At 66.1% G+C, this 14,881-nt stretch overlaps 2 protein-coding genes across 10 annotated transcripts in view; both read right to left on the reverse strand.

Annotated features, from left to right (window-relative positions):
• Positions 1-2,788: 2,788 nt before the first annotated feature.
• Positions 2,789-8,563, reverse strand: LOC310888463 (epoxide hydrolase 3-like). 2 transcript variants are annotated; one of them, XR_014575910.1, is made up of 8 exons: positions 8,402-8,560; positions 6,435-6,728; positions 5,751-5,836; positions 5,351-5,670; positions 4,586-4,689; positions 4,272-4,420; positions 2,945-3,554; positions 2,789-2,864 (listed from the first exon to the last, which is right to left on the reverse strand). XR_014575910.1 is itself a non-coding variant. In XM_083815157.1 (7 exons), the coding sequence occupies exons 2-7, from the start codon at positions 6,678-6,680 to the stop codon at positions 3,335-3,337; spliced, it is 1,125 nt and encodes a 374-aa protein (XP_083671283.1). In that variant the 5' UTR covers positions 6,681-6,728; positions 8,402-8,563; the 3' UTR covers positions 2,789-3,334. The 2 variants fall into 2 exon arrangements, 1 of the variants encoding a protein (XP_083671283.1); XM_083815157.1 differs by having other exon boundaries at positions 2,789-3,554; positions 8,402-8,563.
• A 2,094-nt stretch (positions 8,564-10,657) lies between these two features.
• The window catches only part of BRD4 (bromodomain containing 4), a 62,903-nt gene continuing 58,679 nt past the window's right edge, over positions 10,658-14,881 (reverse strand). For all 8 annotated transcript variants that reach the window (XM_083815155.1, XM_083815149.1, XM_083815154.1 and 5 more), the window contains 6 exons: positions 14,738-14,850; positions 14,384-14,543; positions 14,142-14,272; positions 13,546-13,757; positions 13,054-13,333; positions 10,658-12,221 (listed from right to left, as the gene is read on the reverse strand). In XM_083815155.1, coding sequence (XP_083671281.1) covers positions 12,153-12,221; positions 13,054-13,333; positions 13,546-13,757; positions 14,142-14,272; positions 14,384-14,543; positions 14,738-14,850 — 965 coding nt within the window. In that variant the 3' untranslated portion in view covers positions 10,658-12,152. The remainder of the gene's footprint in view (positions 12,222-13,053; positions 13,334-13,545; positions 13,758-14,141; positions 14,273-14,383; positions 14,544-14,737; positions 14,851-14,881) is intronic.

Consider the following 14,881-nt stretch of genomic DNA (forward strand, 5'->3'; position numbering starts at 1 on the left):
GTGCACGCTGCGGGGACGTTGCACATGCGCCGCACGCAGGTTGCACGGGCATCGCACACTCACTGCACGGACACTGCACGCTCACTGCACGGACATCACACACTCACTGCATGGACATTGCACGCTCACTGCACGGGCATCGCACACTCACTGCACGCTCACTGCACGCACACTGCACGCACATCACGCGCTCACTGTGCACGGATTGCACGCACACTGCACGCACGTTGTACACGCACTGCACGCAGATTGCACGCTCACTGCACGCACATTGCACACACACTGCACGCAGATTGCACGCTCACTGCACGCAGATTGCACGCTCACTGCACACGCACTGCACGCTCACTGCACGCTCACTGCACACGCACTGCACACGCACTGCACACGCACTGCACACGCACGTTGCACGCGCACTGCACACACACTGCACACGCACGTTGCACGCGCGCTGCCCCCGTGCACAGCGCAGCTGCAGCACGCTGCACGCCCACTGCACCCCTGCACCGCACGCTGCTTGCACGCACGTGTGCGCTGCACCCTGCGTGCATGCGCTGCCCCAAAGCGCCCTGCCCGGGGGCACCGCACCCCCAAATCGCTGTCCCCCCCCCCCAAAATCGCTGCCCCCCTCCCCCAAATCGCTGCCCAACCCCCAAACCCAGCGCCCCCCCAACCCCCCGAATGCGTTTGAAGCCCGGGACCCCCCCCCCCATCACCGCGCGCCGCCCCCCCCAAACCATTGCAGCCCCCTTCCCCCCAGATCGCCGCGGCCCCCCCCAAACCCCAGCTCCCCCCCCCCCCGGTCACTGCACGTCCCCCCCCCCCCCCCCAAATCACTGCCCCGTTCCCACGCTCCGCCCCCCCCCCGGCCCGGCCCCGCGTTCCCACGGTCCCGCTGCGCCCCCCCCGCTCCCCCCCCCCCGCGTTCCCACGGTCCCGGTTCCCCCCTCCCCCCCCCTCAGTCCCGGTCCGGTTCCCCCCCCCCCCCCCCCCAACAATCCCGCGCCCCCTCCCCGCCCCGGTGCCCCCAGCCCCGCCCCTCCCCCTACGTTCCCACGGTCCCGGCCGTGCCCCCCCCGCGCGGTCCCGAGGCCCGGGACTGGCCCCCCCCGCTTCCCCCCCCCCCCCCCAAATTGGCCCGGTTGGGTCCGGGTCGCTCCGGTGCCCCCCCCCCGCTCCAACCCCGGCCTCCCTCGAAACTTTTCCGCGCCGCCCGCGGAAACTTTTCGCCTCCCCCCATCCCTCCCCCGGGGCCGAACCGGCCGATCCGGGCCGGCTCCGTGTCCTCCCCCCCCCCCTTTTGTCCCGGTTCGGCCCGGGCCGGTCGGTGGCGGAGCAGCAAAAGGGGGTTTTCCCCCCGACCCCCCCCCCCGCCTTTTGGCCCGGTTCGTCCCGGCTCAGCCCGATTCGTCCCGGTTCAACTCCGTTAGACCCGGTTCGACCCGGTTCGTCCCGGCTTGTCCCGGTTCGGCTCAACGCGGTGGGTCCCGGAGCCGCCGCTCCGCTCCCCTTGGCCCGCTTCGGGCCCGGTTCGGCCCCGCTCCGCTCCCTCCCCGAAGCCCCCCCCGCCGCTCGCCGCCTCCCCCGCCCTTTGGCCCGCTTCGGCCCGCTTCGGCCCGGTTCGGCCCCGCTCACCTGCGGCCCCCCCGAGGTGCAGCAGCAGCACCAGGCCCGGGAGCCCCCCCGGAGCCCGGCCCATGGCGCCCCCCCCGTTACCGAGCCATGGAGGGGCCCCGGCCCGGGTTCGGCCCGGCTCGGCCCGGCCGGTCCCGCTCCTCGGCTCCGCGCCGGCCCCGGGAAACTTCGCAGCGGCTCCCGCCCCCCCCCCCCCAAACACGCCCCGCCCCCGGGGCGGAGCCACCCGGTCCTTTTTGGGGGGGGGGGGGCGAAACCGTGCGGGACTGACCCGGGACAAAACCGACCCCGACCCCCGCCCCCCCCCCCCCAAACCCGGCCCCCCCCCCCCCCCCAAGGGGTCCCCCCCAAGGCGGGGATTGGGAGGGGGGAGGGGGGATTAAAGGGGGGGGGGGGCTGGTGGGGGAGGGGCTGCGGGAGGGGTGGGGGGGAGGGGCATGCAGCTGTTCCCCCCCCCCCCGTCGCCCCCCCCCCCCCCCGCCCTGATGTTTGCAGCAGCTGCAGGGCCCGGGGCCAGCGAGGGGCCCCGAGAGAGGGGCGCAGGATGGGCACGGAGCCCCCCCCTCCCCCCCCCCAAGGGACCCCCCCCCCCACACCCCTAAGGGGCCCTCCCCACCAAGGGACTCCCTCCCACCACGGGGTAACCCCCCCCGGCAGGGAGCCCCCCCCCCCCATCCCAATGGGGCAACCCCTAATGGGACCCCCCCCCCCCCCGGGAACCACCCCGTAATGAGAATCCCCCCCATGGGACACCCCCCGCCCCGGGGAACCCCCCCCCCGTAATGAGAATCCCCCCCCCGCAATGGGACACCCCCCTCCAAGGCTGCCCCCCCCCCCCCGAAATTCTGTTTCTGCCCCAAAAGCTGCCCGGGCACATTCCAGCGCGGGGCCAGGCTGGCATTGTCACCCAGGGGTGCCATTGTCACCTGGAGGGGTGCCATTGTCACCGGGGGGGGGGGGGCCGCCTGGCACCCTGGGTGGGGGCTGGCGCTGCCACCCGCGGCTGGCATCGGCCCCTGGGGCTGGCATTGGCACCCATGGGTGCCCGTGCTGGGTGCTGCGGGTGCCAGGAGGGCGCAGCGTGGGTGCAGCGTGGGTCCCCCATGTGTGTCCCCCCCCCATGTCACCACCCCCCCAAGCAGCCCCCAGCCACTGGCGTCACCGCACTTTTATTCAGGGCACTTGGGGACAGAAGGCACCAGACCAGACGTTGGGGTCCCCATCAGACCCTGGGGCTCCCCCTCCAGATGTCGGGGTCCCCATCCGGACATTGGGGTCCCCATCCGGACATTGGGGTCCCCATGAGGACCCTCAGGTCCCCATCCAGATATCGGGGTCCCCACCCAGACGTTGGGGTCCCCACGAGGATGCTGGTGTCCCCCCCATGCAGATGTGGGGGTCCCCACCCAGACACTGGGTCCCCATGAACACCCCAGTGTCCCCATGCAGATGTTGGGGTCCCCACCCAGACAGCGGGGTCCCCTACCCAAATGTTGGGGTCCCCACCCAGACACCGGGTCCCCAGGAGGACCCTGGTGCCCCCACCCAGATGTCGGGGTCCCCACAAGGATCCCGGTGTCCCCACCCAGACGTCCCCACCATCCCCGCGGGCAGCACCCAGCTCCTCTCTCCCACTGGGGGAGCACCCCAGGGTGCCGTCCCCGGGGTCGGGGTGCGCGTGTGGCGGGGGGGTCCCCGCTCACTCCGTCCCCCGCAGGAAGTCCCAGAGGAGGCGGTTGACGGTGTCGGGCTGGTCCTCGGGCAACCAGTGGCCGGCGTCGGGGACGAGGTGCAGGTGGGCGGCGGGGGCCATGCGGCGGCGCAGGCAGGGCGCGAGGCGGGCGTCCAGGAAGGCGTCGCGGGCGCCCCAGAGCAGCAGCACCGGGCAGGGCGGGCGCTCGCGGGGCACCGGGGCGTCCCTGCGGGGTGGGGGGGGGGCGATGGGTTGGGTTAGGGAGGGGGAGAGCTGAGGCTGGGGGGGGGGGGCAAATGGGGGAGTGGCCCAGTGGGAGCACCCGAAATGGGAGGATCCCAATGGGGAACACCTGAAATGGGAGCATCCCGATGGGAGCACCTCGGTGGGAGCACCTCGATGGGAGCATCCCAATGGGAGCACCCAAAATGGGAGCATCCAGATGAGGAGCACCTCGATGGGAGCACCTCGATGGGAGCACCCGAAACGGGAGGATCCCAATGGGAGCACCTCGATGGGAGCACCTCGATGGGAGCACCTCGATGGGAGCATCCCAATGGGAGCACCCGAAATGGGAAGATCCCAATGGAAGCACCTTGATGGGAGCACCCGAAATGGGAGGATCCCGATGGGAGCACCTCAATGGGAGCACCTCGATGGCAGCACCCGAAATGGGAACACCCAAAAGGGGGGCACCCAGAATGGGAGCACCCAGAATGGGGGCATCCAGATGAGGAGCATCCCAATGGGAGCACCCAAAATGGGAGCATCCAGACCAGGAGAACCCAAAGGAAGAGCCCCCAAAGAAAGAGCCCCCAAAGAGAGAGCACCCAAGAAAAAGACCGCCCCAAAAAAAGAGCACCCAAAGAGGAACAACCTGAGCCAGCAGCACCCCGAAGCGAGAGCGCCCCACACCGGTGTTCCCCGGGGGGCCGCCGCCTACCCGAAGATGTTGCGGTAGTAGTTGATGGGGGGCGTGAGCCCCCCGGGCTGCGAGAGGCCGTAGAGGTAGGCATCGAGCTCAGGCTCCGTCAGCCGCCGCGCCGGGTTCTGGATGCCCGTCCAAGGCCCCGTCAGGAAGGTCTTCACGAGCTGCGGGGCCACCAGAAGGGTCTGGATGCGGCCCCCAGCCCCAAATCGGGGAGAGGGGCCCCCCGCTCCCCACCCTCGGCTTCGTTCCTGGTCCTCAAGCAGCGCTTGAGGCACGGAGGGTGGCGCGGGTGCCCTGTGGGGGACGAGGTGGGGATGGGGACCCACCTCGAAGTCGGCCATGGAGAGGAGCAGCTCCGGCAGCAGGGGCAGCTGGAAGAGGAACATGTAGCTGGAGCGGAGCAGCTGCGATGGGTGCCAGGCGCTGAACCCTGCGGTGCCGGGAGAGGAGCAGCGGCGTCAGCGGCGCGAGGCGGGGAACGGCGTCTGGGGGCAGGGCCACGGGTGGTGGCACCCAACGGCGTGGCCATAGGAGAAGGCACCGAAGGACATGGCCATGGAAGGTGGCACCCAAGGGTATGGCCACACGAGAAGGCACCCAAGGGCATGGCCATGGGAGGTGGCACCCAACGGCACGGCAATGGGAGGTGGCCCCCAATGGTGTGGCCACAGGAGACGGCACCCAACGGCATGGCAATGGGAGACGGCACCCAATGGCGTGGCCATGGGAGGTGGCACCCAACGGTATGGCAATGGGAGATGGCACCCAAGGGCATGGCCATGGGAGGTGGCACCCAATGGCGTGGCCACACGAGAATGCACCCAAGGGCATGGCCATGGGAGATGGCACCCAATGGTGGGGCCATGGGAGGTGGCACCCAATGGTGTGGCCACAGGAGATGGCACCCAACGGCACAGCCATGACATGGCACCCAAGGGCATGGCCATGGGAGGTGGCACCGAAAGACACGGCCACGAGGGATGGCACCCAACGGCACAGCTCTCACGGCACAGCCATACGGTGGCACCCAACGGCACACCACGGCCACCAGAGGTGCCACCCCATGTCCCGAGCCAGGTGCCACCCCTTACTGGCCATGACGGCGCGGTGACTCGCGTCGATGATCACCAACTTCTCCACCAGGTCGGGGTGGCCGGCGGCCAGCTCCCAGGCCAAGACGCCGCCCCAGTCGTGCCCCACCAGGATGCACTTGGGGTGCCCGGCGGTGGCACCCGTGTGGCCCTCGGGTGTCCCCAGCACCTCGATGACCTCGCGGATGTCCTCGAGGAGGACCTCGGGCCGGTAGCTCTCCTTGCCCGGTGGCTTCTCGGACGCTCCGCAGCCCCGCAGGTCCAGGGCCACCACCCGGTACCGGGTGCTGAACTCCAGCAGCTGGTGACGCCAGCAGAACCTGGGGGGGGGGGGGGACACCTCCGGTCACCCCCCACGCCGGGTGTCACCTCCCTCCCCCCCCGAGTCCCCATTACCCACCAGTTCTGGGGGAAGCCGTGCAGCAGCAGCATCAAGGGGGCTGTGGGGGGGCCCCGGGCGACGTAGTGGAGCTGCAGCCCCGAACTCTGGGGAGGGGGAAGGGGTGGGGGGTCAGTGGGGGAGCCCCCATCCCAAAAGTTGGGCCCCTCCCAGCACCCTTAAGACATGCCCCCCCCGAACCCCAAATCCCCCAAACACCCCTCCAGGGCCCCTCCTGGGACCCCCAAGACCCCCTCGGGCCCCCCAGAACTCTTCCAAGGCCCCTCCTGGCACCCTCAAGACTCCCCCAGGAACACAAAACCCCCCAAGACCCCTCTCCAGGGCCCTTCTCGGGACCCCCAAGGCCCCCCAGGCCCCCCCAGAACCCCTCCAGGGCCCCTCCTGAGACCCCAAAGACCCTCTCAGCCCCCCCAGAACCCCTCCAAGGCCCCTCCTGGCACCCTCAAGACCCCCCAGGAACCCCGAACCCACCAAGACCCCTCCAGGGCCCCTCCCAGCACTCTCAAGACCCCCTCACCCCCCAAAAACCCCTCCAAGGCCCCTCCCAGCACCCTCACGACCCCCCCAGGAACCCCATCCCCCCCCCAGGGCCCCTCCCAGCACCCTCAAGACCCCCCCAGGAACCCCAAACCCCCCAAGCCCCCCCTCCAGGGCCCCTGCCGGGACCCCCAAGCCCCCCCCCACCTTGAGCCGCAGGCGCCCGTGCTCCCCGTAGGTGCCGTCGGCCAGCCCCGGGGGGGGCTCTGCCCGCACCCGCCAGCGCAGGGCCCCCCGGGGCCCCCGCCGCAGGAGCACCCCCAGACCCCAGAGCCCGTAGGCGACCCCGGCCGCTGCCACCGCCGCTGCCACCGCCAGCCGGGCCACCAAGCGCTGCAGGGCCAGCAGCGCCCGCGTGGGCGCCAGCAGCGCCGTGCAGAGGGACAGGAGCATGGCGGGGCCGATGTCACCACCGCTGTCACCTAGGGCAGGGAGTGGCACCTGTGGGGGTGGACCGGTAGCGGGGGTTTGTCACCTGGGTGGGTTTGTCACATCCGGTCCCCAGGTGGTTGTGGCACCGGGGTGTCCCCACAGCCAGGCGTCCCCATCCCCAGGTGGCCTTGTCACACCAGGGTGCCCCAGCACCGGGATGTCCCCATGTCCGGGGGTGGCTTTGTCCCTATGGTGGCCCCGTCCCTAACATGTCCCATCCCAGGGTGGCCCTGTCCCCAGGACGTCCTCACGCCAGGGTGCCCACATCCCCGGGGTGGCCCTGTCCCAAGGTGGCCTTGTCACCACGGTGTCCTGGCACCAAGGTGTCCCCAGGCTGAGGGTGGCCTTGTCACCGGGGTGTCCCCATCCCCAGGGTGGCCCTGCCTCCAGCACGTCCCATCCCAGGGTAGCCTTGTCACAGGTTGTCCCCATGCTCAGGGTGGCCCCAACCCAGGGTGGCCCTGTCCCCAGGGTGTCCCCACACCAGGGTGGCCTTGTCACTGGGGTGTCCCAGTCCCCAGGTGTCCCTGCCCCCAGGGTGTCCCATCCCAGGGTGGCCTTGTCACCGGGGTGTCCCCGACCCCAGGTGGCCCTGTCCCCAGGGTGGCCTTGTCACCGGGGTGTCCCATTCCAGGGTGTCCCATCCCAGGTGTCCCCGTCCCCAGGTGTCCCGGCCCCCAGGGTGTCCCCATCCCAGGGTGGCCTTGTCACTGGGGTGTCCCCATCCCCAGGGTGGCCCTGCCTCCAGCACATCCCATCCCAGGGTAGCCTTGTCACAGGTTGTCCCCATGCTCAGGGTGTCCCCACACCAGGGTGGCCTTGTCACCGGGGTGTCCCAGTCCCCAGGTGGCCCTGTCCCTAGGGTGTCCCATCCCAGGGTGGCCTTGTCACCGGGGTGTCCCCATCCCAGGGTGTCCCCATCCCAGGTGTCCCCGTCCCCAGGTGTCCCTGCCCCCAGGGTGTCCCATCCCAGGGTGGCCTTGTCACCAGGGTGTCCCCACACCGGGGTGTCCCAGTCCCCAGGTGTCCCTGTCCCCAGGGTGTCCCCATCCCAGGGTGGCCTTGTCACCGGGGTGTCCCCGACCCCAGGGTGTCCCCATCCCAGGGTGGCCTTGTCACCGGGGTGTCCCATCCCAGGGTGGCCCCATCCCAGGTGTCCCCGTCTCCAGGTGTCCCTGCCCCCAGGGTGTCCCATCCCAGGGTGTCCCTGCCCCCAGGGTGTCCCCACACCGGGGTGTCCCCGTCCCCAGGTGTCCCTGCCCCCAGGGTGTCCCCATCCCAGGGTGGCCTTGTCACCGGGGTGTCCCACCCCGGGGTGTCCCGTCCCAGGTGTCCCCGTCCCCAGCAGGCTGTCCCCACACCGGGGGGGGTTTGTCACCACCACGTCCCAGCCCTTGTCCCCCCGTCCCGGGCCGGGCTGTCCCCGGGTGTCCCCCCCTGGGGTGTCCCCCCCCCCCGGGCTGACCCCCCCGGGGTGTCCCCTCCCGGGTGTCCCCTGTCCCCTCCCGGGGTGCCCCCCCCCGGGCGTCCCCCCCCGGGGTGTCCCCGGGTGTCCCCCCCTCGGGGTGTCCCCCCCCCCGGGCTGACCCCTCCCCGGGGTGTCCCCCCCCGGGGTGTCCCCCCCTGGGATGTCCCCTTCCGGGTGTCCCCTGTCCCCCCCCGGGGTGTCCCCGCGGTGTCACCTCGCCGGGCTCGCCCCTGCCCCCACGCGAGGCCCGTCCCGTCGCTGTCGCCGGGGCTGTCGCGACACCGGGGGGGGGGGGGGGGGGGGTCGGGGAGCCCCGTCCCGACCTTCTCGCGCCACCTCCGCCCGCCCGAGCTCGGCCGCGCCCGGCCCCGCCCCCCCCCCCGCCCGCTGATTGGCCCGCGCAGAGCGCGGGGGAGGAGGGGGCGGGGCTTCGCGGAAGGCAGCCAATGAGAGCGCGGGGGGAAGGGAGGGGGGCGGGGAAAAGGGGGCGGGGCGGGGGCAGAGGTCACGTGGGGGCGGGCGGGGGAGGGGTAAGGGAGGGGGCCCCGCAGCCCATCCCCCACCCGGCCGGGGGGACACGGGGGGGGGGGGGGACAATGGGACAGGGACAAGGGGACCTGGGGGGGGGGCAATGGGACGGGGGGATGGGGGACGGGGGGACAGGGGACCCCAGGGTGCACCCACCCAGGGGGGCGCGGGGACCCCCGGGTACGGGCACAGCCCCTGCAGCTTTTTGCCCGTTTTCACCCTTTTTTTCCCCAGAACGCGCGGGATTCCGGGGGACATCACGACAGCGTGGGGGTGACACCCGCCGTCGGTGTGAGGGATCGGGGGGGCTAAACCCACCTTTGGTCCAAAACCAGGGAAATTCACCCCAAAGCCGTGAAAATTCACTGCAAACCAGGGAAATTCACCCCAAACCTGGGGAAATTGACCCCAAAGCAGGTAGATTTACCCCCAAACCAGTGAAATTCACCGCAAAACTAGGGAAATTCACCCCAACAACAGGGAAATTCACCACAAAAACGGAATTTCATCCAAAAATGGGGAAATTCACCCGAAACCAGGGAAATTCACCCCATATGCGGGGAAATTCACCCTAAACTGAGGAAATTCACTCTGAAACTGGAGAAATTCTCCCCGAACCGGAGAAATTCACTCAAAACCATGGAAATTCATGCTAAAACTGGGGAAATTCACCCCAAAACCAAGGAGATTCACGCAAAAAGTGGTGAATTTCACTCAAAGAACACGTAGATTCATCCCAAAATTGGGAAAATTCACCCCAAAACCAGGTAAATTCACCCCAATCCAGGGAAATTCACCACAAAACCGGGGAAATTCATCCCAAACTGGGGAAATCCATCCCAAAACTGCGGAATTTCACCCCAAAAGCAAGGAGATTCACTCCAGAATTGAGTAAATTAAACCCTAAACCAGGGAAACTCACCCCAAAACTAGGGAAATTCACCCCAAAACCCGCTAAATTCATCCCCAAACCGGGAAAATTCACCGCAAACTTGGTAAATTTACTCCAAACAGGGTAAATTTATCCCCGTACCGGGGAAATTCACCCCTAAACTATAGAATTTCACCTCCAAACTGGGGAATTTCACCGTCAAACTGGGGAAATTGATACTGAAAATGGGTAAATTAACTCAAAACCGGATAAATTTACCCCCAAACTGGGTAAATTAATACACAAACTGGGTAAATTCACCCCTAAACTGGGTAAATTCACCCCTAAACTGGGTAAATTCACCTGAAAACGGGTAAATTTACCCCCAAACCAGGGAAATTTATCCCCAAACCAGGGAAATTCACCCCAAAACTGGGGAAATCCACCCCCAAACCGGGCAAATTCATCCCCAAACTGGGTAAATTCACCCCTAAACTGGGTAAATTCACCTGAAACCGGGTAAATTTACTCTTAAACCAGGGAAATTCACCCCCAAACCGGGCAAATTCATCCCCAAACTGGGTCAATTTACCCCTAAACTGGGTAAATTCACCTGAAACCGGGTAAATTTACCCCCAAACCAGGGAAATTCACCCCCGAACCGGGCAAATTCATCCCCAAACATGGGAAATTCACCCCAAAACTGGGGAAATCCACCCTCAAACCGGGCAAATTCATCCCCAAACTGGGTCAATTCACCCCTAAACTGGGTAAATTCACCTGAAACTGGGTAAATTTACCCCCAAACCAGGGAAATTCACCCCCGAACCGGGCAAATTCATCCCCAAACTGGGTCAATTCACCCCTAAACTGGGTCAATTCACCTGAAACCGGGTAAATTTACCCCGAAACATGGGAAATTCACCCCCAAACATGGGAAATTCACCCCAAACCAGGGAAATTCACCCTAAAACCGGGGAAATCCACCCCAAAACGTGCACGGGAGGCTCCCGGGGAGCGGTCCCGCGGGGACGGACAGACGGACGGACGGACGGACGGGCGCGGGGGCGCTTTTTTTAAAAAAAAAAAAGAGATGCGTTTATTCCATGATCGGTACAGACCAGATGCATATTCACTGTAGGAAATAAAACCATCGAGTTACTCCAGAGCTCGCCCAATACTGACGCGCCAGGATTGTACTGTATAGTGGGTATTTATGGCACATAACGTCCAACAGTTCCAAGAATAAAATTAAATCGAAGAACGCGCGCCGCCGCTCCGCGGAGGGGGGGGGAAGCCCCGTGCCCGTGGTGGCAGCCGGTATAAAAACCTTTTTTTTTTTTTTTTTTCCAACTTTTTCTTCTTTTTTTTTTTCCCAACGTGTTTTTTTTTTTTCTTGTTGTTGTTCGTTTTGAACGTATTTTTTTTATGACGCTTTAAAAAAAAAAAAACAACAAAAAAAAAAACGACCAAAAAGACCAAAAAACCGCGGCTTTCTGGTTCTTACAGTTAAAAATATAGACTAAAAGTTTGAAAACTGAGCAAAATAGAAGCCGTTGTGTTCTTTACACCGAATTTGGTGGGGCTCACCAAAAAACCTCAAACAAATATATGCCAACTATATTCACTATACAATACAGCCACAAACACTAGTGGCAGGGCGGTGACGTCCCCCGCTGCCGCTGTTTTTTTTTATTTTCCCCCGCGCCACCCCGCGATGCAGAGGGACGAATGACACCCGGTGAAGAGTTTGAGCAGTGCCGAATTTTCTGGAGGAAGGAAATAAAAAAAAAAAAAGGGGTGGTGGCGGTGGTGGTGGCGGTGGCGGTGGTGGTGGCGGAGGTTGGGGGGGGGGTTAGGGGGGGAAATATAAACGAACGAACGAAAAGACTGAAAGAATCTGACTTTGGTTGGTAGTCGAGCTCCGGTTCCCGGAGCGCCGCGCGCCGCCGGAGCCTCCACCGAGCGGCCGCACGCACGCGCGCGCGCTCGCCGCGGTTCCCTTTTTTCGCGAGCGGGCGCGGAGGTGGGGGGAGGACGGCGGCACCGGGACCCTCCACCGTGGAGGAGGAGGGGGGAAGAGAGAGAAAGGCCCCCCCGCCGCCCCCCCGCCGCCCCCCTGCCGCCGCCCCGGCACTGCTCGCTCTCGTGGACGTTCGGCAAGTCGAGGAGGAGCCTGGCGTCTAGAAAAAGGTGTGACGAAGATGAAGTCCTGGGATACACGGCGAATACGTTTGGCATAGAGGATGTCGAGTGACGACGGGGGCGCGCGCCCCCCCCGGGGTGGCTCCCCCCCACAGGCTTCGCGTGGGGGCGGTGGTCTTCGTCGGTATTCGGGGAGGGGGGTGGGGGGGCGGATGGCGGGCTGTAAGGCAGACCCTGCTGATCCTCCGGAGGCCGCGTTGAAAGAGCCGCGCCGGGCGAGCATGCAGGGGGCCGCGGGCGCGCGCGCGCTCCCCTCCCAGCCGCCGGTAACACTATGGAGAGTTCAAAGGTTTTGTTTTTTTTTTTTTTTTGCCGGGGGGGTTGGGTTTCGAAAGAGTCAGGAGGAGGAAACGAGGCGCTATTAGAAAAGGTTCTCTTCGAATATTGCCAACAAGTCGCTCTGGAAATTCATGTCGATCGTAGCTGCCATCTGCGGGGAGAGGAGGAAGGGGGCGTCAAGGTGGCGCCAGGGCTCTACGGTGGCGCCAAGGACATCACGGTGGCGTTGGGGGCATCAAGGTGGCATTGGGGGCATCAAGGTGGCACCGGGGGCATCAAGGTGGCACCAAGGACGTCATGGTGGCATTGGGAGCATCAAGGTGGCACCAGGGGCATCAAGGCAGCACCAAGAGAGTCAAGGTGGCATTAGGGGCATCAGGGTGGCACAGGGGGCATCAAGGTGGCACCAAGGACATCATGGTGGCATTAGGGGCATGAAGGTGGCACAGGGGGCATCTACGTGGCACCAGGGACATCAAGTTCGCACCAAGAGAGTCAAGGTGGCAGTGGGGACGTCAAAGTGGCACCAAGGACATCAAGGTGGCATTAGGGGCATCAAGGTGGCATGGGGGAGCATCAAGGTGGCACCGAGAGTGTCAAGGTGGCATCAGGGGCATCAAAGTGGCACCAAGAGAGTCAAGCTGGCACCAAAAAGCGTCAAGGTGGCATTTGGAGGCACCAAGGGCGTCAAGGTGGTACTGGGGCATCAAGGTGGCACTAGGGACATCAAAGTGGCACCAGGGGTGTCAGCGTGGCACTGAGGACATCAAGGCTGCACCAGGGATGATGCCGATGTGGCACTGGGCACCTCAAGGTGGCACCAAGGGCATCAAGGTGGCACTGGGTACATCGAGGTGGCACCGCTGAGGTCTAGGCGGCACCTGGGGCACCGAGGTGACACCGGGGAGGGGTCTCCACGTCCCTCGGCCATTGCACGGGGACGCCGGGGGCCTGGAGCTGCCCGTCCCTGCGGCCGCACTCACCGCCTCCCTGCGCCTCCGCTCCTGCTCTCGCTTCCGGGCCATCTCCCTCTGCTGATCCAGCATGGACTGCGAGGACTGCGGCTGCGAGCTCTGGCCTTGGGGCGCGGAGGCTGTGGCCGGTGGCACCTGCTGCTGCTGCTGCTGCTGCTGCTGCTGCTGCTGCTGTTGCTGCTGCTGCTGCTGTTGTTGCTGCTGCTGCTGCTGCTGCTGCTCCTGGCGCCGCCGCACCTCCTCGTGCACCCTGCGAGCCTGCTCCATGGCGTCCTCGTCGTCGCGGCTCCTGCAACGCCGCCAGCAGCACCCGTGAGACCCCACGCTGTGCCCGGAGCACCCCCCTTTTGCTGTCTGGGTGGTGGGGGGGGGCTGCGTGGAATACATCCCCCCAACCCCGACCCGAACGCGGCAGCCGGGCGTGCGTACGGCGCCGCGCCAGCCTCGAGGAACCCCGCGGCCCCAAAAATGCCGGCAGGGCATCGGCGAAGCCGCCCTCACCTCATCCGCTCCTGCTCCCGCCGCAGCCGCTCCTTCTCCCTTTCCACCTGTTCTGCCTGAGCTTTCAGCGCCTTCTCCCGCTCCTCCTTCTCCCGCGCCGCCCTCTTGAACTGCTCGAAGCTGTCGCTGGAGGACTTGGCCGTGGAGGAGGGGGTGGTGGGGTGTTTCTGAACCAAGCTCGCCCACGAGCCCATGTTCTTGATTTTCAGGTCCTGGGGAGGGGAGGAGACGTCAGGGGGGAGAAGGCTCGCCACCAGGACGGGCCGGCGGCCGCACGCACCGCGCTCAACGCGCAGCAAACCCCCTGCGGCGGCTGAAACCAGCAAATCCCCGGCAGAAACCAGTCCAGGCTCAAGGCTGCAGGACTGGGGGCGCTGGAGCGGGGGGCGCACGCAGCCTTCGGCTACCCCGAGGGTGAGAGGAGGGAGCCGGCACCCTGCCAGAAGCGGGACCAGCTCCCTCTGGCCGGCGGCTTCCCGCTGCGATGCCCCCACTCGGCCTCCCTCCGCTTTGTTTTGGGGAGGAATTTCCAAAATCGAGGCAAAGGAACGTACCCCCCCCCCCCTCCCCCGAAAGCGTGCTGAGCTCCGCCGTACCTTTTTAGGGGCAACGGGCGTTTTTGGTTCCTGCTTCTGTCTGTCTTTGTCCTGCACTCCCGGCGGCGGCGCGTTCTGCTCGGGGGGTCTAATTACGGGCCGCCCGCCCTCCATGGGCTTCATCTCCGTTCCTGCAACGACGAGCGTCACCGTGAGCGGCTGCGCCGCGGGTCCCAGGGGCTGGCCCGTGGCGGATTTCCCAGGGAGCTCGCCTGCCGACCCGCTGGGGCGCTCGGACTCACTTTGCGGGATGTGCGCGGGGGGCTTGATGCTCTCCGGGTGTTTCGGAGGGTCCTGCCGCAGCGGGGGGCTGAAGGTTTCGTTTCGGATGACCGGCGAATGCATCTTCTCCTCCTTCACCACCATCGGCTGCGACTGCACGACGGAGGCGGCTCTCATCTCCTGCCACGTTAGCAGATGGCGAGGGTCAGGCACCGACCGACGGCCCCTACCCCTTCGCCAGCCCCCTCGCCCGTCCCCCGGGAAGCAAACCTCCTTGCTCTCTCCATCAATCCGCCCTGGGTGGGGAGGGGGGGGGAGAAAAAGGCGACGGCTCCCGGCTGCGCCCCCAGGTGCGGGCTCTGCCTTCCCTTTACCTGTTTTTTTGGCTGGATATTTTGCTGAGGTGGCGACTGGTGGACCAAGCCCTGGAACGGCGGCATCTGTGGGGAATGCATCATGAGAGGGGAAGGGGCTTCCCTCAAGTGACCTGGAACAGTGCAGCACCACTCGGTTAGCCG

Source organism: Anser anser (assembly GCF_964211835.1).
Source record: "Anser anser genome assembly, chromosome: 35".
NCBI classification, from domain to species: domain Eukaryota; kingdom Metazoa; phylum Chordata; class Aves; order Anseriformes; family Anatidae; genus Anser; species Anser anser.

Excerpts from the sequence above, each read along its gene's own strand:
- LOC310888463 (XM_083815157.1), bottom strand. The coding sequence starts at position 6,680 with ATGCTCCTGTCCCTCTGCACGGCGCTGCTGGCGCCCACGCGGGCGCTG. Across the intron at positions 4,690-5,350 it reads TCACCGCGCCGTCATGGCCA|GGTTCAGCGCCTGGCACCCA; the intron begins GTAAGGGGTGGC and ends CCGGCACCGCAG. Across the intron at positions 4,421-4,585 it reads TCTCCATGGCCGACTTCGAG|CTCGTGAAGACCTTCCTGAC; the intron begins GTGGGTCCCCAT and ends GTGGCCCCGCAG.